At 44.5% G+C, this 23,194-nt stretch overlaps 1 protein-coding gene across 2 annotated transcripts in view; it reads right to left on the bottom strand.

Moving 5' to 3' along the window:
* CUL9 (cullin 9) overlaps window positions 1-23,194 on the bottom strand; it is a 2,881,018-nt gene that overhangs the window by 2,743,403 nt on the left and 114,421 nt on the right. Inside the window, exons 1-2 of one of the 2 annotated variants that reach the window (XM_044060293.1) lie at window positions 10,383-10,497; window positions 9,504-10,110 (exon numbers count right to left, since the gene is read on the bottom strand). In XM_044060293.1, the coding sequence (XP_043916228.1) occupies window positions 9,504-10,098 (595 nt within the window). In that variant the 5' untranslated portion in view covers window positions 10,099-10,110; window positions 10,383-10,497. Of the gene's footprint in view, window positions 1-9,503; window positions 10,111-10,382; window positions 10,498-23,194 lie in introns of those variants that run through there. The other variant, XM_044060287.1, reaches the window with a different exon arrangement.

Genomic DNA, 23,194 nt, shown 5'->3' with positions numbered 1-23,194 from the left:
CTCCCCAACCTTGGTCTGAAGCATCCGTAGTGATGGTTTGGTTGTCTCTTGGCTTGCTGAAGGGCAACCCACTGTTCGACTGGCAGGCTTGAGCCCACCACAGAAATTCCTTTTGGAGGCATGGAATGAGTGGGATCAAAGTCTCTAAACTGTGACTGTGCTGAGTCCATAAACTCCTTGGGTACCATTGTAATTTTCTCATATGCAGCCTTGCTTGCGGAATCAGAAGAATGCAAGATGCCATGTAACCCAGGGCCTGCAGGATTTTCCTTGCAGTCAGCTGAGTTTGTCTTGTCAGATTCTTGAAGTAATCCGGTAGTTGTTTTTGTTTTTCTTCTGTGAGAATGGCCATTTGGGTGGTTGTGTCTAGATCCGCACCCAGAAAAGTTACTCTTTGGGATGGAACAAGTCTTGATTTGTGGATGTTGACTGTATATCCCAAGGCCTGCAGTAGGTGGATGGCATAATCCAAGTCCTTTAACAAAGTTTGCTGGCTGTCCGCTTGTATAAGGCAGTCGTCCAGATATGGGTAAATTTGAATCCCCTGAAGTCTGCAGTGTGCAATTACTGATGCCAGGCATTTCGTGAATACTCTGGGTGCAGTAGATAAGCCAAAGGGCAATGCTGAGAATTGATAATGCTCTGACCCTGCAAGAAATCTGAGGTCTTCTGCAACCTTGTCTGATAGGACATGCAGGTATGCCTCCTTGAGGTCTAGAGTCACCAGCCAAGACCCCTTGCCCAGCATGGGAAGGAGTTGCTGTAGAGTCAGCATTTTGAATTTTGGCACAATGAGGTAAGTATTCAGTGCGGACAAGTCGAGAATAGGCCTCCATTGATTTTCTTTTCTTGGAACAAGGAATAATCTGGAGTAAAATCCTTGGCCTTGTTCTGAAAGAGGAACCTTTTCTATAGCTTTCATTTGTATTAAGTTGGAAATTTGTTTCAAAGCCTCTGCCCTCTGATTTGGTGGCAGGTCTGGCATGCCTTTTCTTTTTGGCAATGTGTGGAAATGGAACCTGTATCTTTTGTCTATTATTTGCAGTGTCCATGTGTCCCTTGTAATGCTGTGCCAATTTTTTGAAAATAAAGAAAGCTTTCCGCCCAAAATTGCTTCTAATTGAGCCCTGGTCGGCGGAGTCAAAACAAAGTCATTGAGTCTGTCCTGGTGTAGCAGTTGTAGTTCCTGCACTACCTCTCTGGTTGGGAGGCTGCCATTGACGGCCTCTGTAGGAGCCTCTAGCTTGCCCTCTACCTCTGGCACGCCTATTCCTGCCTCTCTGAGATCTGTCTGAGTCCGGAAAGGACCAATTCTTAGTAGGCCAATTTCTGCTGAATCTCTGTGGTTGAACTTGCAGAAAATCTTTGACTGTTTGCACAGATTTTGCCTTTTCTTCAAATTTCTTTAAGACCTCTTGAGCCGTGGAACCAAATAATTTTTGCTTTTCCATAGGAGCATCCAAAAGCTTAGCTTTAACATGGTCTGGCTGAGATTGTTCCTTCAGCCAGGCATGCCTAGGTATGACTGCACCTGTCATAGCTGACCTACATGAAGCTTCCAATGCATCATTAACCACACTGCAAGAAATGGTTACTAACCTGCTGGGAGTTATGTACCAGATCCTGAAGGGATTTGCGATTAAGGGGTTCAGATGAAGACAGTTTCTTATGCAATTCATCTAACAAATACTCTTGGTACTGTATCATATGAAATTGACAATTTAATGCCCTCATGGAAAGAGTTGCAGAAGTATACACTTTTTTACCCCATCTCTCTAAAGCTCTGGACTCCCTTTCAGAGGGTAGAGGATTTCTAGCAGTGGCAGCTGCAACCCCTTTTGGGCCCTGGGAAATAGTTTCTGGATCAGCAGAGTGGGCCTTGTACAGGTGAAGATGCGAGTCGGACCCTGTAGTACCTATCAGGTTTGGCAGGAGCCGGAGGGAAAGAGTCAGGGGTTGTACTAGCATCAGAGTACACATCATCAATGACATTCAAAACAGGAGGTATAGCTAAAGGCCTATGCTGAGGTAAATGTAAAAAGGTCCTTAATCTCTTTCTAGAATCAGAGAATTCCTGACCCTGCCATTGAAAATGTTCTCTCATAGAGTGTAATGTCACTCCAAAGGAAAACTCTTCAGGAGGGGAGGCCAAGGGAATAGATTCCTCAGCATCAGAATCCTCGTAGGCCGAAAAAGCCTCCTCCTGGTGGTCTGACAGAGTAGAGCCATCAGAGGACTCATCTGAGGAGTGGGGGTCAGAGGGCTCAACCCTGGGCCTTTTGTCTGGAGGTGGTTGCGAGCCCCTGTCCGGATGAGGTTGAGAACCTCTAATTAAGGAGATAAGATCCTCTGCTAAGCTAAGAATCTGTGAGCCAGTAGAGGGTCTCTGAGAGGTAACCTTGGGAGGCAAAGCTTTAGAAGGTTTAGCAGCTTTAGCCCTAGAGAAAGCCTTAATGGACATGGATGCAGGAGGTCTGGCTGCACCACGTGCAGGAGTAGATTTGTCTAAAGGAATGGTGTCGGAAGGTTCCTGGACACCAGTTTCAGTAGGTAATTCAATAACCGACTCGGCCGGGGCCTCCAGGGCCGAGGTAGTCGGTTGTGCGGTTTCAGTAATCGGAAGTACCAAGGACTCTGTTTCAGCCGAAACAGAGACGCTCGCTGTAGGCCTGACCGTGGTTTCAGCCGAAACCGCGGCCCGCGTGTGTCGGTCCTTGTCCTTCCGTTTAACTAAATGCGAAGTCGGAGTCTCCGACGGCATCTTGTAAGCAAAACTAGCCCCAAAGAATTCCTCTGCAAACTCCGACCGACGTCTAAGAGTTCGTCGGTTGAAGGAAGCACAGGCTGAACAGGCCGAGATGTCGTGGTCTGGGCCTAGGCAGGGGAGGCAGTAAGAGTGGAAATCCTTATGAGGTATTTGTTTCCCACAAGTTAAACAATTATTAACTTTATCTGACATCGGCTGAGGCAAGAAAGAGTCCCCAAAGGGGTACTTAGCTTTTTCGAAGTCTTTAGTAGCTGAATCACAGGAGCTGGCCGACCGGCACTTGCGAACTGCTTCTGCTTCGGGCACCACGCGGCAAGAAAGACTGAGGAAAATGGCGTCGGCTGATGCTTTTATACCCCAGACGCTCTAACGTCGGGGAAAGTGCGACATCAGCCGAGGCCAGACCCAGACTTTAGAATCCGGCCGACCGAAGGGCTGCCTGAGGCAGGACAACCCATATGTGATGACTGCAGACGCATCCTTGAAGGACATCCAGGACCAACAGTGAATACACTCGAACATCTATATTTATGGTAAGTGTACACAACTGTACTATGTTCTTTGTGTTTCACTGCTGCAGTCATTACATTTGGGTAGATTCCAAAAGCTATGGTTGGGAGAAGGAATTTAGATAGCATTAGGGCCAGCTATAAGGCCCTGCAAGACTGCAGTGGCAAAGCCAGTTCTGGATTTAGAGAAAATTGGCAAATGATAACGCTTGGTGAAAGTATGTACAGAACTCCAGATAGCAGCTTCTAGGATATCCCTGGTAGGGACGCCTCTGAGAAAGGTTGTAGAGGTAGATGCAGCCCTGGTGCAGTGAGGTCTGATCCCCTGGGGGATAAGTTTTCCATGGTGCTTATAGGAGAAATGTATGCAATGGCTTATCCATTTAGAAATGATTTGCTTTGAAATAGCCTTCCCCTCTGCCCCTGCAGCAAATGCCACCAGCAGTTGTTCAGATTTCCTTTGAGGTTTAGTCCTGTCCAAGTAAAATCTAAGTTGTCTGTGCACATCTAAGGAATGCAGTATCCGTTCTCCATTATTCTGTGGATTAGGAAAGAAGGTTGGCAAATGAATGGACTGATTAAGAGCCACACTGGATACCACCTTGGGCAGAAGGATGGATTGGTTCTGAGGAACACCCTGTCCACATGAAAGATGATGAAAGGCTCCACTGCCATAAGGGCCTGTAGTTCAGATACCCTTCTAGCTGAAGTGACTGCTAAAAGGAAAGCTGTTTTCCAAGAAAGAAGTTTTACGTCTGCAGTAGCAGCTGGCTTGAAAGGAGGTAGAGAGTTTCTCCAAGACAAAGTTAAGGTCCCAGGCTGCGGTTGGAGCTCTCCTGGGTGGTCTCACATTTTTGGCCCCTCTGAGGAACTGCTTGAGCAGTGGATGAGAGAAGAGGGGAGGTTCTGTGTTATAATGAGCTGAAATGGCTGAGGCGTGGATTTTAATGGAGGAAAAAAGACACGCCCTTGGGAAGCATCGCAGTTAAGTATTGTAAAATTTTAGGTAAACTGGCCGCTGCTGTGCTCATCCCTTGAGATTGGTTCCAGGCACAGAATCTTTTCCATTTTTCAGCACAAGATTTTCTAGTACTAGGCCTCCTTGCCTCTAAAATGACATCCATCACAGGTTTGCTGAGGGATGGTAAAGGAGAGATTAAGTAATTAGCCAGGCTGCAAGGGTTAGTGTTAGAAGCTGAGGGTGCAGAATCTGGTTCTCCCACCAAGACAGCAGGGAAGGAGTCTGAGGCAGGTGCCATGGAGATAACCATGACACACTGCGAAGAAGGGGGTACCAGTGTTGCTGCGGCCAGTCTGGAGCAATCAAAATCATCCTTGGTTTGCCCTGTTTGATTTTTAGTAATACTTTGGAAAGTGTGTGTGGGGGGGGCATAGACTGATAGATTTTTCCAGCTAAAAGACAGAGCATCCACTTTCCAGGCTTGTTTGTGTGGAGTCCTTGAGCAAAATTTGTCCAATTGGTAGTTCTGGAGAGAGGCAAACAGGTCTATATCTGGGCTCCCCCATTTGTTTGTCAACATGTTGAAAGTCCTTGGTTCCAGTTTCCACTCGTGTGGGTCCATGAGGTTTCTGCTTAGTCCGTCTACCAGTGTATTTAATTTTCCTGGCAGGAACTGAGCTTGTAGGTGCACTTGTTAGCTCAAGGCTGTGTTCCACAATGCCATGGCTAGTCTACAGTGGGGGTAAGAATGTGTGCCCCCCTGCTTGTTTATGTACCACATAACAGTGGTGATGTCAGTCTTCACCATTAGTTGTCCTGGAAGAATGTAGTCCTTAAAATCTGTCAGAGCATTCTCCACAGCAAACATTTCTTTTTGATTGATATGCAGGTGCATTTGACTTGGGTTCCATTTGCCCTGAATGCACTTCCCTGCCAGGTGAGCCCCCCATGCATAGTCTGACGCATCTGTTGTTAGGGTTTGGGCGGCAGGGGGTGGTGTGAAAGGTAGTCCCTTGTTTTGGTGGCAGGCCTCTGCCCATCAAAGGAACTCTAGGCATAGGCAAGGTATGATAGGCATCACTGTTTCTAGGTCCTGAGAAAGTTGACACCATAGACCTTTTAGATACCACTGTAGTTTTCTCATATGCAGTCCTGCATATGGAATTAGAAGAATGCAGGAGGCCATGAACCCCAAGGCCTGCAGTATTTGCCATGCAGATTGCAGGGTTTTTGTGGCCACTTGTCTGAAGTAGGTTGTCAAATGAATTTGTTTCTCTGGCATGAGGTAAGCCATCTGGGAAGTTGTATTCAAGCTTGCTCCCAGGAATATAATTTGTTGACAGGGTACCAATTGTGATTTATTTTCGTTTATGGTGTACCGCAGACAAGTTACAACGCTTTGTACAAAGCCCAGATGATTCAAAAGTATGTCCTGGCTTTCTGCCTGAATTAGACAATCATCCAGGTATGGGTATATTTGAATATTTCTTTACCTGCAAAACGCAATAACTGGAGCCAGGCACTTTGTGAATACCCTGGGCGCAGTAGATAAGCCAACGGGCCATGCAGAGAACTGACAGTGCGTGTAGCCTGCTTTGAAGTGTAGGTATCTTCTGCAAGATTCCTTGATTGGGATGTGCAGGTATGCTTCTTTTAAATCTAGTGTTGCCAACCAGGCATCTTTGCCTAGCATACGAAGTAATTGGTGAAGAATCTGCATCTTGAATTTTGGAATCTCCAAAAAGGTGTTTAGAGTAGACAGGTCCAGGATAGGGCGCCATGAATTGTCTTTTCTGGGTACCAGGAAAAGTCTCTAGTAGAAACCTTACCCCTTTTCCTCTTCTGCTACCAGCTGAATAGTCCCCATGCTTGACAGAGAAAGTACTTGTATTTGGGCCTCTGTCCACCGACTTGGGGGTAGGTCCGGCCATCCACTTGATGTTGGCAACGTGTGGAAGTGAAATCTGTATCCCTGGGACACTACATTTAAAACCCATTTGTCGTGGGTAATGAAGTCCCAATTCTTTGCATGAAGAGCAATCTTTCCCCCCAAAGGGGCAGTCAGATGATAAGTGCTTGGAAATTTTAAAAGGAAGTCACTGAGACAGTTTACCATAGGGGGGAGTTTTATTATTCCCAGATTTGGAAGTGGAGGCCCCCCACTGCTTAGTTCTGAGTCTCCCCTGGGACTGAAACCTGAGGTTTTTGCTATGTCTGGGTTTGGCTTGAGAAGACCTGGAAGGGGCTGGAAAGGACCTATTCTTAGAGGGCCAGTGCCTACTAAATCTAGGAGGCTGAATTTGTAAAAAATCTTTAACAGTTTGCATAGATTTAGCTTTATCTTCCACCTTTTTAAGAACTTCCTCAGCCTTGTTGCCAAACAGGCGGTCCTGATTTAAAGGAGCATCCAACAATTTAGCTTTAACATGATCAGGCAAAGACTGCTCCTTAAGCCAAGCATGCCTTCTGCACAGACCCAGTAACAGCAGCCCTGAAGAAGCCTTTAATAAATCAAAACCACATTGCAAAGTAGGTTTTCCAACTTGTTCAGCAGAATGCATTAAATCCTGTAATTCTTCATTTTCCACACAGTTAGGAATCAACATAATTTCTGTTTAAGCAGTCCAATAACATGTTGCTGATACTTTAACATATGAAACTGGCAGTTTAAAGCCCTAATGGCCAAGGTTGCAGAAGTGTAAACCTTCTTACCGCATCTATCCAGTGCCCTGGAGTCTCTATCTAAAGGGGTAGGAATTTTAGCAGTAGAAGCCTTAATGCCCGTGAAGCCCTGTGAAATAGTCTCTGGATCTGCAATAGGATATTTAAAAAGGAACTTGTGGGACTCAGGGACCCTGTAGTATCTGTCAGGATTTCTGGGAGCAGGAGGCAGGGAATCAGGGGCCAAACTAGATTCTGAAAAAGCATCATCAACAATGTCTAGTACAGAAGGAATAGCTAACGGCCTATGCTAAGGTAGGAGAAGGAAATCCCTAAGCCTCTTTTTTGAATCAGAAATATCCTGGCTTTCTCAGTGGAAATGCTCCTTTAGAGTATGTCAGGTTTCCCCAAAAGAAAAATCCTCGGGAGGGGAAGCAGAGGGAATGGAGTCCTCTACATTAGAATCTTCATAATTAGATAAGGGCAAATCCAGATCATCAGCAGAATAAGAAAAAACAGAATCCTGATCAGAAGATTCATAATCAACTTCAGTCCTAGGCCTGTTTGAGGGGGCAGGGGGGTTGGCTACCCCTGATTAGAGTTATTAGATCTTCAGCCATTCTTATCATTTGTTTTTTTAGGCATAGGGACCTGAGCATGTGGCCTAGGCATGGTTTTTTTAGGCATGGATCTAGATTTAGGCCTAAGTAAAGGAGGAGGCGTTGATTTAATATGCAAGTCTGTAGGCCTGAATATACCCTCAGAAGCCAGTGCCTGCACAGCAGCTCCGGGCCCATCCAAGGTAGAGACATCCGCAGGTTCCATACTTGAAGCATCTTGCGGCATACCGGACTCCGAATGGGTCTTAGTAGAGGCCTGCGAATCAGAAGTAGCAGGTATCGGGGGCTGCAAAAGCACCTCACTGAGTACTGGCGACTGGCTTAGGAGAAACGTCGTCAGCAGTTTTGGACCTCGGCGGCCTGTCTTTATCTTTGCGTTTTTTCAGCATTCCAGTAGTCGAACGGCTAACCGATGACATTTCTGGATAATTAAACTGAAAACCGAAATATTTAGAGGCGAAAATACACCGACGGATAGTGAGCTGATTACATAAAGCACAAAACCGACAGCAAGGTAAGTAGTGGTCAGGGCCTAGGCAAGGAATACAGTACGAATGAAAATCTTTATCAGGTATTTGCTTTCCACAAGTAATGCAATTATTAACTTTTACTGACATCAGTAAGGAGCAAGAAAAGGTTTCTCCAACGGGGTACTTAGCTTTACTTGAAGACTTCGGTTCTGAAACTCGAAAACGAAAATTTCAGGAGTCGGCCGACTGGCACTTGCAAACTGCTTCTACTTCAGGCACCACACAGCAAGAAAGACTGGGGTTAATGGTGTTGGCTGCATGTTTTATACCCCTGACGACCTGACATCATGAAGAAGGGACAGCAACCGACGCAGGACCCAAGACTTTGTTAATCAGGCCGACTGAGGGCTACCTGCAAGCAGATAACCCAAATGTAATAACTGCAACAGTGAAACACGAAGAACATCATTTGCTTATGCACTGATAAATGTGCTACACCAGATGGCTCTTTGTGTATTACTTGTAGAAGCCTTCCTGAACTCACACTGAAGCTACTACATGAATCCCACTCAATAAAAGATCACGTTCTAAGGATTCTGACTATTTTATATATATATATATATATATATATATATATATATATATATAAAAAAAGCTTGCCTTTAAGTACAGCACATCTTTGTGCTTATATTTTAATAAAATGAAATTTATTTTCACCTTCAGTGAAAAAAATGATTTTTAGAATTCCTCCAGCACAAGGGAGAGGAAATCAAGTAGAATCAAGTAGCTGAGGATGTCTTGCCACAATAAATGCACCAAACTTGGGTTATCGATGTAATTTGGTGAGACACTCATTAATTAATACATTAACTAGTTAAAAACTGTTAAGCAATTAGTTTGACACAAATAACTGCTTTGCAATTATTTACCAAGTAAAAGTTCAACCCAAACACATGCACGCCCCTATTCTAAAATAATAAAAACAAAACAGAAAAAAAACACAACAGAGCTTAAGCTTATTACGATTCACAGAAACAACTCATAGCTTCCATTAGTCCCATCCCAAACAGCAACATCAACATGCATACAAGTCCCCCAAGTCCCCCAAACAGTATCAACATGCAGCGAACTTTCCCGCCAAATAAATGCAAAGGCATATTTTGCACTGGACTTTCGTGTACCTCAGGATTTTTAAAAACATACTTTTTTATTTTTACCAAGGGTAAAAAGAAAAATGAAGCTTATTATTAAAGGAGGGTTCCCAAACATAAAAATGATCTGTATTTTAAGACACTTTTTTAAAATTTTATTTATATATTTTAAATAACCAGAATCCTTTGTTTCTTGAAAAAACAGCTTAAATAGTATGTTTCAAGAATGAAAAAAAGAGTAAGCCTGATATTCCAAATTTTAAAAGGAAACCCAGCCAGAAATGTGCAACATGAAAGTTATGTCAGAATTCACAATATACCAAGATGTGCCATACAGTCAAAGCCAAGTTTTCCATACTCTTACCTGCATCATGTGATGCTAGTGCCCTCAACATCTTTCCAGCACTGCGTCGTATTTGTTTTTCCTCATTACACAGCATCTTCATCAACAAATCCAGAGCACCTGTCTCCTTAAAAACACTGACCAGTGACCCAATACTGGCATAAGCACTCAGTACATGGATTGTGTGCAAAATGGTTGTAGATGAGCCTGGCCCACTCATCTGCTGCAGCTGATTACGGGCACGTTTCACAAGAGCTCTCACATCTTTCTTCATCTCTACCAGCTCATCTAAAGTGTCATGTGATTCATCAATTGTGGGTGCTTTCTCCTCCTGCACATTCTGACCCTCATGTTTGCGTTTTCCAAGAAGGGTTGGACAGTTAGCATACACATCTTCAGCTGACATCCACATCAAGATATTCTCCGCCTTGCTGTCAGCAGATGAGCCATTCCCACTGGCTGTGCCTCCATCCTCCACAGCAACAACACTCCATCGAATAAGGTACTCCACGTAGCCATCATGATTACAACGCTGGCGAATTAGCTCCTCTGGATATGCCTGCAGCTTTGGGCCCAAACTTACCAAAAGATTTCCATTTCTTCTTTCTCCAACCATGGTGCCTGGAGTCTGAAATTTAAGCACAAATACATAAAAAGTGTTTATTTCTTTTCACAATAGCTCACACAGTTTTATTCAAAGCATGGTCAAAGTTACAGAGTCAGCAATAGTTATACACTTGACAGTTAGTTAGAAATCTGCTGACCATCATTTATTTCCTGGTTACCCATTTAATTCAACATCACAGGGAAGCCACTGCCTACTCAGGCACTCATTGGGCAGAAAGCAGAGAGCTTCAACACACACACACCTGTGCACAATTTGCAGTATAGTCAACTCACCTATGGCACGTATCTGCTCGAGTGTCACATCATAAAAATGTAAAATATCATAATGATATGTTTGAACACTGCAGTACCATGTGACTATCCAAAGCACAGTCTTTTGCTTATACAAGGTATGGTATTGACAGTGATTAAAGGAAACTATTCCGGAACCGTCAAATGGGCTGCCAAGAAAAACCTGCATCACATAAAAATAATAAAGTCAGTGTTGCATCACATAAAAATAATAAAGTCAGTGTTGCAGCCCAACACCACAGTAAAACAGGCAGGCATTTAAAATACCATAAAAGTGTCAAACTAAGAAGCAATGTCTACAGTCCAAAACAACCAAAATTATTACCATTTAAATGAACAGCAGCAAGCATACTAAAATTAAAAAAATAATCTAGAAAGTACAGTTGAGAAAAATCTTACCATAACAGTATATTGTCCTTGCCTTCAGTCCTGCAGTATTCTTAACCTACAAGGATTCCCTGCCGTGGAAGTCCAACGTCTGGACAGTACACAAAAGACTACTGTTGCTTTAAGGTATGCTGAACGTCACTCAAACACTCCTTGCGTAGCACAGGGCATAAAGGTGACGCTCAGGCCTAACATAATCAGAACTGACTGCCCCAGTAGAAACAGTCCAAGGAACTCAAAAGGTAATCTTTACATCCAGGAAGGCAAAGAACTAGGGGGATGGAGGAAGGGAGTGAATACTGCAACAGTGACAGCAAAGACATCTGCCATTATGGTAAGATTTTTACACAACTGGTGCTGCGGTAGCGTTGTCGCCTCACAGTAAGACACTGTCCGGTTCGATTCTCAGCTAGAGCGTCTTCTGCGTGGAGACATGCGTGAATGGGCGTACCTTCGTTGAAGGTTGTGCGTCAGGGCTGGTAACTCAGCACGTAAAAAACAACTACCAATCATTAGCGGACCGGAGTTCCGCTGTGGCGGCCCCTAACCGGGAAAAGCCGAAAGAACAACAACAACTACGTCCTTACCTTCACTGCTGAAGTATTCTTAACAGTTGGGAGAGTGCCAAAGCCCAAGAGGAAACTTGGGAAGGTGTAGAAGAGACCCCTAAAAACCATGAAGAATGGCACAAGCAAAAACAGCTCTAGCTCTACAGGTATCATCCAACTTGTAGTGCTTGGTAAGGGTATGCATAGAAGTCCAGGTAGCTGCTTCAAGAATAGAGTTAGTATCTAAGCCCTTGAAAAATGCACCAGAAGAAGCCACAGCTCTAACAGAATGAGCCTTAACTAAAGGAAGGCAGGCTCTTGTTATAAAGAGAACAACAAAAGGAAATAGCCTTAGAAATGCAAGTAGCAGTAGTTTGCTTGGAAACAGCAAGTCCCAAACAGCTAGGAAGAAAAGAAACAAAATAACCGATCAGATTTTTAATAGCCTTAGTCTTATCCAAATAAAACACGAGTTGCCTATGCACATCCAAAGTATGCAGCACCTTCTCACTGTCAGACTGCGGGGGGGGGGGGGGGTTTGACAGATTAATAGACCGATTATGTGATAGCTCATTAACCACCTTGGGCATAAAATAAGAATTCGTGCACAAGAACACCCTGTCCTCATGAAAGATCAGAAAATGCCATAACAGCCTGCAACTCAAGACACCCATCTGCCAGAAGTAAGAGCCAACAAAAGAACGGTCCCTCCAGGAACAATGTTGCAAGGAACCCGAAGCAGCAGGCTCAAAAGAAGCCAAAGTTAACTTTTCCAAAACAAAATCAAGATCCCAGGGAGGAGGGACAGGCTTCCTGGGAGGTCTAATACTAAGGAAGCCTTTAAGAAATTGTTTCACCTTAAATCTAGAAGCTAAAAAGGCAGACACGAAGAGACAGCTAATAAGTAGGTTTTAATAGAAGAATAGGCCAAACCAGCATTTAACAACTCACACAAAGGGGAGAACCAAAGGAACATCCACAGTAAGTGGATCCAGGTCACAAGACAGAAAAAATAGAAAACCTCTTCTATTTGGATAAGTATGATTTCTTGAATGCAGGTTTCCTGACCGCCTGCAGGACTTGGGAGCACATCCTCAGAAAAAAGGTGTCTTTTAAAGAGTGAACATCCTATCACCCACAGTGTCAATTGAAGCATGGAAAGGTGGGGATGGATGAGAGATCCCTTGGCTTGTGTGATGAGATCCACCCTGTGAGGTAACTTGTGATAATTACCCCTGACTAGATGCAGAAAGAGGAAACCAGTGCCATCACTGCCAAAAGGGAGTCGCCAACAAGATTTTGGGAGCATCCTGTTGAATTTTGAACAGGACGTTCAGAATGAGAGGAAGAGGGGAAATGCATAGACATTCCCTTCCAAGAAAATGAGATGGTGTCCATCTTCCACACCAGAAGACCTTGGACTCTGGCATAAAACAGAGGAAGTTGTCTGTTCAGAGGGGAGGCAAAAAGATCTACTTGAGGAATACCCCAGTGATGGATAATGTCCAGAAACACATCCCTGTGAAGCATCAATTTCTGGGACTGAGTTTAGAACCTGCTCAGAGTTTCTGCCACAATGTTCTGGTCAGAAGGGATATAAACTGCCTGAAGAGTCACTTGATACTTGGCAGCAAGATGTCATACCAGAAGTGCCAACTGGCAAAGAAGATTAAGATCTCCTTCCTCCCTGTTTGTTGACAAACCACATCACTGTGGTATTGTCTGTGAACACCTTGAGAGGTCCTCGAGAGAAAAGAGGATGAAAGGCCTGAAAAGCCAGCAGAAGAGCTCTCGTCTCCAACACTAATGTGCTCCTTTGGCTAACAAGGTGATCACACTCCCTGTACCTTAAGGGAGTTAAATGTTGCCCCCCATCTCATATCTGAAGTATCTGAGAACAATCCCACAGAGGGAAAAGTGGGATGAAGAGATCCCTGTATTCAGAGACAACTGCTGAATCCGCCAGTGAAGTTCCTGTCTGAGACCAGGAAGAAGAAAAAAGTACAGTTTTGTACCTACCATAAATGTAGATGTTCGAGGATCCACATTGCTGCAGTCCTAACTATTGGGTAGTCCGCTGTCCAGTCGGCCCGAATACCAAAGTATATGGCTGACGTCGGTCAGGGCGCATTAGACTGACGTCAGTACGCCAGGGTACTAATGCGCATGACCGACGTCATATCCTCAGTCTTTTCTTGCCCCAGATGTCAGAAGACCCTGAAAAGATAAGGCCAAAAACCAAACACTCCCAACATACCTGCACCAAAATATATATATATATATACAGAATATACAAAAATAGCAGAATATAACCTCATCTACACAACCATCCCTAAACACAGAGGGGAAGGAGGGAGGGTAAATTGGACTGCAGCAATGTGGATCCTCGAACATCTACATTTATGGTAGGTACAAAACTGTACTATGTTCTTCATTCCACATTGCTGCAGTCCTAACTATTGGGTAGAATCCCAAAGCAGAGGTAAGGGAGGCTGGCAAATCATAAGGAAGCAGGAACTGACAACATGCCTTGCAAAATAGCAGTGGCAAAACCAGCCCTAGACTTAGAGTAGAGAGGAAGGTGATAATGCTTAGAGAAAGTATGCACTGAACTCCAAGTGGCTGCCTCCAAAATATCCTTAGTTGCCACCCCCCTTAGAAATGCTGTTGAAGTGGCAGTAGCCCTAGTGGAATGAGGCCTAATCCCAGCTGGAATTTCCTTGCCATGATGGGAATAACAAAATGCAATGCAACACCCAATCCATCTAGAAATAGTTTGTTTTGACACAGGCTTGCCCTGAGAACTTAAAGCAAAAGAAATAAACAACTGCTGAGACTGCCTAAAATCTTTAGTCCTGCTCAAATAATAACGCAATTGCCTGTGTACATCTAAAGTGTGCAAAATCTTCTCCCCTTTATTTTGAGGATCTGCATAAAAAGTAGGCAAATGAATAGTTTGGTTTAAAGCCACACTAGAAACCACCTTAGGCATAAAGGAAGGATTAGTACGTAAAATACCCTATCCTTATGAAAAATCAAAAAAGGTTCCACTGCCATAAGGGCCTGTAACTCAGAAACCCTTCTTGCAGAAGTAATGGCCAACAAAAAAGCAGTCTTCCATGACAAGTATTTCAATTCAGCAGTAGCCGCAGGCTCAAAAGGTTGTAGAGTAAGTTTCTCCAACACAAAATTGAGATCCCAAGCAGGAGTAGGAGCTCTACGTGGGGGTCTTATATTCTTTGCCCCTCTAAGAAATTGCTTGAACAAAGGATGCGAAAACAATGGTGGGTCACAATCATAGTGAGCTGAAATTGCTGCAGCATGAATCTTAATGGAAGAGAAAGACAAACCTTTGTCCAATAACTCAGTAAGATATTGAAGAGCCACACTCAAATTTGGCTCTGAAATCTCCAAATTGTTTGCTGCACTCCAAAATAAAAATCTCTTCCATTTTTCTGCGTACACTTTTCTTGTACTAGGTCTCCTGGCTTCCATAATCACATTTAAAACTTGTTGAGGAAGTTGAGACCTGCTGCCCTTCAAAACAGAATATGCCAGGCTGTTAGATGAAGAGAGTGAAGATTGACATTGAGCAGGTGACCTTCTCTCTGAGACAACAGGTGAGGAATCAAGGGTAAAGGCCATGGAGGCTTCCTTACCAGACTCCTCAGTAATGGGTACCAGTGCTGCCGAGGCCAATCTGGAGCTATTAAAATAATCCTTGGCTTGTCTTGTCTGACCTTTAGAAGCACTTTTGGAAGAAGAGGCAGAGGTGGAAACGCATACACATGAAGATTTTTCCAACTGAAAGAAAGGGCGTCCACTTTCCAAGCTGTGTGATGAAACTTCTTTGTGCAAAACTTTGGCAGCTGGTGGTTTAGTGGAGAAGCGAACAGATCTATGTCTGGAGTTCCCCATGACACTGTCAATTTGTGAAATACATGAAGATCCAGTTTCCACTCGTGGGGATCCATGATTTGTCTGCTTAACACATCTGCTAAGGAGTTCTGTGCTCCCGGCAGAAACCTTGCCTGAAGAGTTAGTTGCAAGCTGAGCGCAGTCTCCCATAAAATCATTGCTTGCCTGCACAATGGGTAAGAATGTGGTACCCCTTGTTTGTCGATGTACCACATGACAGTTGTGTTGTCTGTTAGAATCAACACCTGCCCTGGAAGAAGCAACTCCTTGAAAGCCATTAATGCAAACTGGACTGCTAACATCTCTTTCATGTTGATATGTAGATGCTGTAGTCTGGCAGGCCACTTGTCTTGTATCCACTTTCCATTTAGATGAGCTCCCCAAGCAATGTCTGAGGCATCTGTCGTTAGAATCTGACTCGCCTCTGGCGGGGTCACAGAGAGTCCCTTGCTTAGGTGACATTCCTGAGCCCACCACAAAAATTCCTTTTGAATGCAAGGTATTATTTGAATGACAGTGTCCAAATCCTGGCAGTGCTGTGTCGATACATTTTGAGATACCATTGTAGCTTCCTCATATGCAGTTTGGCATTGGGAAGCACCAGAATACAAGATGCCATGAACCCTAAGGCTTGAAGGACTGTCCTTGCAGTCAGCCCGGACTGAAGAGATAGTTGATGGAAGTAACTGGAAAGATTCTTTTGTTTGTCCGGGGTTAAAAAGGCCATCTGGGCTGCTGTATTCAGTCTCACACCCAGAAAGCACATGTCTTGAGAGGGTACTAGACTGGACTTTATTTCGTTCACAGAATACCCTAGGCATCTTAGCACTGCTATGACATATTCCAGATGCTGTAGAAGGTCTTCCTTTTCTTGAGCCAGAATCAGGCAATCGTCCAAGTAAGGGTAGATTTGAATCCCTTTTAGCCTGAAATAAGCTATCACTGGAGCCAGAACCTTTGTGAATACTCTGGGCGCAGTAGATAAGCCAAAGGGCAATGCAGAGAACTGATAATGAGAACTTCCAGCTCAAACGCAGATACTTTCTGCAACTTAATCTTATAGGCACATGAAGGTAAGCTTCCTTGAGATCTAAAGTTACCATCCAGTGATCTTTGCCCAGTAGAGGTAAAAGCTGTTGTAACGTCAACATTTTGAACTTGGGAATGTCCAGATAAGTGTTGAGGATAGATAAATCCAAAATTGGTCTCCACGTGTTCCCCTTCGGTACTAGAAACAGGCGAGAATAAAATCCTAGGCCCCTTTCTGGCACAGGAACTGGCTGAATGGCCCCTATTTGGAGTAACAAAGAAATTTGCTTGTGCGCCTCTTGTCTTTGTAGAGGAGGAATGTCTGGCATGCCTTTGAAAGGAGGCAAGGTATGGAAATAAAACCTGTAACCGTGGTGAATGATATCCAGAACCCATCTGTCCTGGGTAATTAAATCCCAATTTTCTTTGAAAAGAGACAGCCTTCCTCCCAACGGTGCTGCCAGGCGAGAATGAACTGGCAGCTGAAAAGGCAGGTCATTGGGTCTGCTTACGAAAGGACTGACCCCTGCCCTCACCAGAAGTCTGAGCAGGGAACTCCTGTCCTAGGCCTAAAAGAACCCTGAGCTCTGCCCCTACCACGTCTAGACCTACCCCTAGACTGGGAATCATAAGCAGGATAAGTCCAACCCTTAGCAGGCCAATTTCTACTAAACTTCGGAGGCAGTACCTGCAAAAAATCTTTAACAGTTTGCATAGATTTAGCCTTGTCCTCCATTTTCTTCAAAACTGCTTCCACAGGCGAACCAAACAACACATCAGATTGCAAAGGAGCATCCAAAATCCTTGTCTTAACATGCTCAGCTAAATTCTGATCTCTCAACCAGGCGTGCCTACGAAGAACAGAACCAGTGGCAGCCACCCTGGAGGAGGCCTGCACAGCATCAAAACCACATTGCAAGGAATGTTTACCCACCTGTTCAGACACATGAACTAAATCCTGCAACTCTTTACAGTCAATACCTTCCGCCAGAGCATCCACCTTAGATTTCAACTGTGAAAGAAGATAATTCTGATATTTTAACATGTGGAACTGACAATTCAACGCCCTCATGGCTAAAGTGGAAGAAGTATACACTTTCTTTCCCCATCTATCCAAAGCCCTTGCCTCTTTATCAGGAGGGACAGGATTTTTAACAACTGAGGCCTTTACACCTTTAGGCCCCTGAGAGACAGTTTCCGGGTCTGCCCTAGGACTCTTAAAAAGATACTTATGAGCTTCAGGCACCCTATAATACCTATCCGGTTTAACTGGGGCAGGAGGCAAAGAATCAGGATTCAGAGAAGCCTCTGCAAAAACATCTTCCACCACATTCAAAACAGGAGGTACAGCTAAAGGCCTATGCTGGGGTAAAAACAAGAACTCCCTAAGCCTTTTCCTGGAATCAGAGAAATCTTGGCCTTCCCATTTAAAATGCTCCCTCATGGAATGCAAAGTCTCTGAAAATGAAAAATCCTCAGGAGGAGAAGCTGAAGGAGTAGAATCATCCACATCAGAATCAGAATAAGGAGGGAACTCCTGCAAGTCTTCAGCCGAAGACTCAGAAGCCTCCGAGCATTGCTCAAAACTCTCAAGCTCAGGTTCCACCCTAGGCCTCATATCAGGAGGGGGCATAGAACCCCTAATCATAGTAATCAAATCCTCTGCCATTTTAAGCATATGTTTTTTAGGCAAAGACCCTGAAGCACTAGGAGAAACCCCCACTGAAGCAAAACTTGGCCTGCCCGTTAAAGAAGCCTTGGAAACAGAAGGGGAGGCCCTAACCACCTTAGGAAGTGAGGGAAGAACAGCCACCTGAGAAGCCCCCTCAGCCTGGCCTACTTCCTGAGAGGAAACATCCTGTAACAGTAAAGTCTCTCCTGAGACTCCAAAGAGACACCTGGCAAAACCTCCGGCTCCACTGAGCCCTCTAAAGAACCGGCGTCTGGGACTGTCGGTTCTTCCCTCTAGGCTTTGCTGTTTTGTCCTTGCGCTTTTTAGCGAAGCGGCGGAACATCAGGCGGCATTTTATAGTTACAACGCTTCCCAAACACTAACCTGGCACAGTCTAACCTTCTCTTAATAGTGAGTTTGTTAAATCTACCACACGAGCGGAATCCAACAACGCCGTGCTCAGGCCCTAAACAAGGTATACACAAAGTATGGTAATCCCTATGAGGTATCTGTTTCCCACAAGAAATACAGTTATTCACTTTTTCTGACATCCGGTTAAATACTGAGGCAAGAAAAACCAAAATATTCCCAACGGGTACTTAGCCAACTTTGATTCGGTCTGAAACTCTGACTTCAGAAATTTTCAGAACGCCAACCTGCACTCGCAAAATTGCTTCTGCATCGGACCATGCGGCAAAAAAGACTGAGGATATGACGTCGGTCATGCGCATTAGTACCCTGACGTACTGACGTCAGTCTAATGCGCCCTGACCGACGTCAGCCATATACTTTGGTATTCGGGCCGACTGGACAGCGGACTACCCAATAGTTAGGACTGCAGCAATGTGGAATGAAGAACATCTACAAAATCTAGAGATGTGCATGTTGAATCAACACTGACTTCAAAACCACTGAAACTTTCTCATGTGCAGTTTGGCCACAGGGAATATCGGAATGGTGGATGCCATGAAACCCAGAGCTCTCAAACTCCCTGGTGGCAATGGAAGCCAGAGGAAGAAGAGTGCTAAATAAAGAAATGAGAGTTAAGGCCTTTGGAGGAGGCAGAGTTGCAAGCATTGACACCGTCTGAATCTGGCATCCCAGAAAAACATAACCCTGAGAAGGAGACAGGGAAGACGTTTGAAATTAATACTGAACCCCAGGCTCCGAAGAAGGGAGATGGCAAAATGAAGATTTTGCAAAATGGCCTCTGGATAGGACACCTGAATCAGCAGGTCATCTAAGGAAAAATCTGGATCCCTTGAACCTTGAAAAAAAACAATCACAGGAACAAGGCATTTGGTGAACACCCATGAGACAGTAGAAAGGCCAAAGGGCAAGTAGAGAACTGAAAATGCCAGAAATAAGAGAAACAACTATGGATCAGAATATGGAGATAAGCATATTTGAGATGCAGAGATACCATACAGGCCTGAGGGAGAAAGAGCGGAAACTATCAGAAGAGACAACATCCAAAAGAAAGGCACTTTAAGAAAAGTATTTAGATGAGAGAGGTCTAGAATAGGTATCCAAGTGCCCTCTTTTCTGGCCACTACCCTTTTGTCCACTGGAACACACAAGCATCTCTTGAATAGTACCTTGAGTCAAGAGATTCTGAACATCTGGGGAAAAAAGGGAGGTTGTTCCCAAGAAGGCTGAGGAATGCCAAAAAAGGAGGACAGGAGTTTCACACCATGAAGTAACCCGACAAATGAAAACCAGAACCCCAAGAATCCTGAGAGATCTAAAACCAACCAGAAAAAGAAAAAGGAATCTGGCTGAGAAGAGTCATACAGCACCTGTTTTTTTCTGGAAAGGAAGGCTTCAGAATCCCTGAAAACTGAGTAGCCTTAGCAGGAGGAGCCCGTTTGCCATTCTTCTTGCCTTTAGCTATTATCTACAAACAAAGGTAGGCTTATTAGGGCAGTTTCTCTGAAATTTAGGCACAGGAGAAACAAAACACATGTTTATGCTCCAGTAAGGCCTTACCCTGAAGGGACTTAAATCAGCAGCTGCTTCCCCAACAAAAGTTTAGAATCCAGAAAAGCATCCATCCACTTAGTTTTAGTATCAGGTAGAGGCTGAAGCCTAAGCACCTCTTCATCACTGAACCAAAAACAGCATCCCTAGAAGAAGCATCTGTCACATCACAACTACATTTAATAGAATGACGAACGACTTGACAGATGTCCCTAGCAAGGAAAGAAAGTACAGTTGTGTACACTTACCATAAATGTAGATATTAGAGTGTATTCGCTGTTGCAGTCATTACATTTGGGTTATCTACTTGCAGGTAGCCCTCAGTCGGCCTGATTAACGAAGTCTTGGGTCCTGCGTTGGTTGCTGTCCCTTCTTCCATGACGTCAGGTAGTCAGGGGTATAAAACATGCAGCCGACGCCATTACATCCGTTTTTCTTGCCCCAGATGTCAGGTGGTCCCCTAATGGAAAGCAATTAAACATAAAAGCACAAAGATATACCTCCAACAAAAAAGCAAATACACCAAAAAGGCTTTTAAGCATAGTAAAGGAAGGTAGAGGTATAGCCAAAAGAAGTTAGGGGGCTGGAGGGAGGGTAACCAGGACTGCAACAGTGAATACACTCGAACATCTACATTTATGGTAAGTGTACACAACTGTACTATGTTCTTAGTGTTTCACTGTTGCAGTGATTACATTTGGGTAGATTCCCAAAGCTATGGTTGGGAGGAGGAATTTAGATAGCATTAGGGCCAGCTATAAGGCCCTGCAAAACTGCAGTGGCAAAGCCAGTTCTGGATTTAGAAAAAACTGGCAAATGATGATGCTTGGTGAAAGTATGTACAGAACTCCAGGTAGCAGCTTCCAGGATGTCCCTGGTAGGGACGCCTCTAAGAAAGGCTGTAGAGGTAGATGCAGCCCTGGTGCAGTGAGGACGGATCCCCTGGGGGATTGGTTTTCCATGGTGCTTACAGCAGAAATTAATGCAATGGCTTATCAATTTGGAAATAGTCTGCTTTGAAATAGCCTTTCCCTTTGCCCCTGCAGCAAATGCCACCAGCAGTTCAGATTTCCTTTGCGGTTTTAGTCCTGTCCAAGTAGAATCGAAGTTGTCTGTGCACATCTAAGGAATGCAGTATCCATTCCCTTTTATTCTGTGGATTGGGAAAGAAGGTTGGCAAATGAAAGGACTGATTAAGAGCCACACTGGATACCACCATGGGCATGAAAGATCGATTGGTTTTGAGGGACACCCTGTCCGCATGAAAGATGATGAAAGGCTCCACTGCCATAAGGGCCTGTAATTCAAATACCCTTCTAGCTGAAGTGATTGCTAAAATGAAAGCGGTTTTGCAAGAAAGAAATTTTAAGTCTGCAGTAGCAGCTGGCTCGAAAGGAGGTAGAGTGAGTTTCTGCAAGACTAAGTTAAGGTCTCAGGCTGGGGTTGGAGCTCTCCTGGGTGGTCTCACATTTTTGGCCCCTCTGAGGAACTTCTTGAGCAGTGGAAGAGAGAAGAGGGGAGGTTCTGTGTTATAATGAGCTGAAATGGCTGAGGCGTGGATTTTAATGGAGGAAAAAGACAGGCCCCTGTGAAGCATCTCAGTTAAGTATTGTAAAATCTGAGGTAAAGTGGGCGCTGCTGTGCTCATGTCTTGAGACTGGTTCCAGGAACAGAATCTTTTCCATTTTTCAGCACAAGATTTTCTAGTACTAGGTCTCCTTGCCTCTAAAATTATATCCATCACAGGTTTGCTGAGGGATGGTAAAGGAGAGATTAAGTAATTAGCCAGGCTGTAAGGTTCAGGGTTGGAAGCTGAGGGTGCAGAATCTGGTTCTCCTGCTGAGACAGCAGGGAAGGAGTCGGAGGCAGGTGCCATGGAGATAATAGTGACACACTGCGCAGGAGGGGGTACCAGTGTTGGCGCTGCCAGTCTGGAGCAATCAAAATCATCCTTGGTTTGTCCTGTTTGATTTTTAGTAGTACTTTGGAGAGCAGAGGGGGGAAGGCATAGACTGATAGATTTTTTTTGACGTGAAAGACAGAGCATCCACTTTCGAGGCTTGTTTGTGGGGAGTCCTTGTGCAAAATTTGTCCAATTGGTATTCTGGGGAGAGGCAAACATGTCTATATCTGGGCTCCGCCATTTGCTTGTCAACATGTTGAAAATCCTTGGTTCCAGTTTCCACTCTTGTGGGTCCATGAGGTTTCTGCTTAGTTCGTCTGCCAGTGTATTTCATTTTCCTGGCAGGAATTGAGCTTGTAGTTGCACGTGGTAGCTCAAGGCTGTGTTCCACAATGTCATGGCTAGTCTGCAGATGGGGCAAGAATGTGTACCCCCCTGCTTATGTACCACCTAACAGTGGTGTTGTCCATCTTTACCATTAGTTGTCCTGGAAGAATGTGGTCGATGAAGGCTGTCAGAGCATTCTGTACAGCTAACATTTCTTTCTGACGGATATGCAGGTGCATTTGACTTTGGATCCATTTGCCCTGAATGCACTTCCCTGCCAGGTGAGCCCCCATGCATAGTCTGATGCATCTGTTGTTAGGGTTTGGGCGGCAGGGGGTGGTGTGAAAGGTAGTCCTTTGTTTTGGTGGCAGGCCTCTGCCCACCAAAGAAGCTCTAGGCGTAGGCAAGGTATGATAGGAATCATTGTTTCTAGGTCTTGAGAATGTTGACACCATAGGCTTTTTAGATACCACTGTAGTTTCCTCATATGCAGTCTTGCATACGGAATTAGAAGAATGCAGGAGGCCATGAACTCCAAGGCTTGCAGTATTCGTCTTGCAGAAAGCAGGGTTTTTGTGGCCACTTGTTTGAAGTAGGTTGTCAAATGAATTTGCTTTTCTGGCGTGAGGTAAGCCACCTGGGAAGTTGTATTTAAGCTTACGCCCAGAAATATAATTTGTCGACAGGGTACCAGGAGTGATTTCTTTTTGTTTACGGTGTACCCCAGACAAGTTAGAACCCTTTTTACAAAGGCCAGATGATTTAAAAGTATGTCCTGGCTTTCTGCCTGAATTAGACAATCGTCCATGTATAGGTATATCTGAATATTTATTTGCCTGCAAAATGCAATAACTGGAAGCAGGCACTTTGTGACTACCCTGGGCACAGTAGACAAGCCAAAGGGCCGTGCAGAGAACTGATAGTGCGCGTGTAGCCTGCTTTGAAGCGTAGGTATCTTCTGCAAGATTCCCTGATTGGGATGTGCAGGTCTGCTTCTTTTAAATCTAGTGTTGCCAAACAAGCATCTTTG

The sequence above is a fragment of the Protopterus annectens genome, chromosome 1.part0 (assembly GCF_019279795.1).
Source record: "Protopterus annectens isolate FY-2018-M chromosome 1.part0, PAN1.0, whole genome shotgun sequence".
Taxonomy (NCBI): Eukaryota; Metazoa; Chordata; order Ceratodontiformes; family Protopteridae; genus Protopterus; species Protopterus annectens.
The sequence above is the reverse complement of the archived record's forward strand: the minus strand, read 5'-3'. Positions and strand labels throughout refer to the sequence as shown.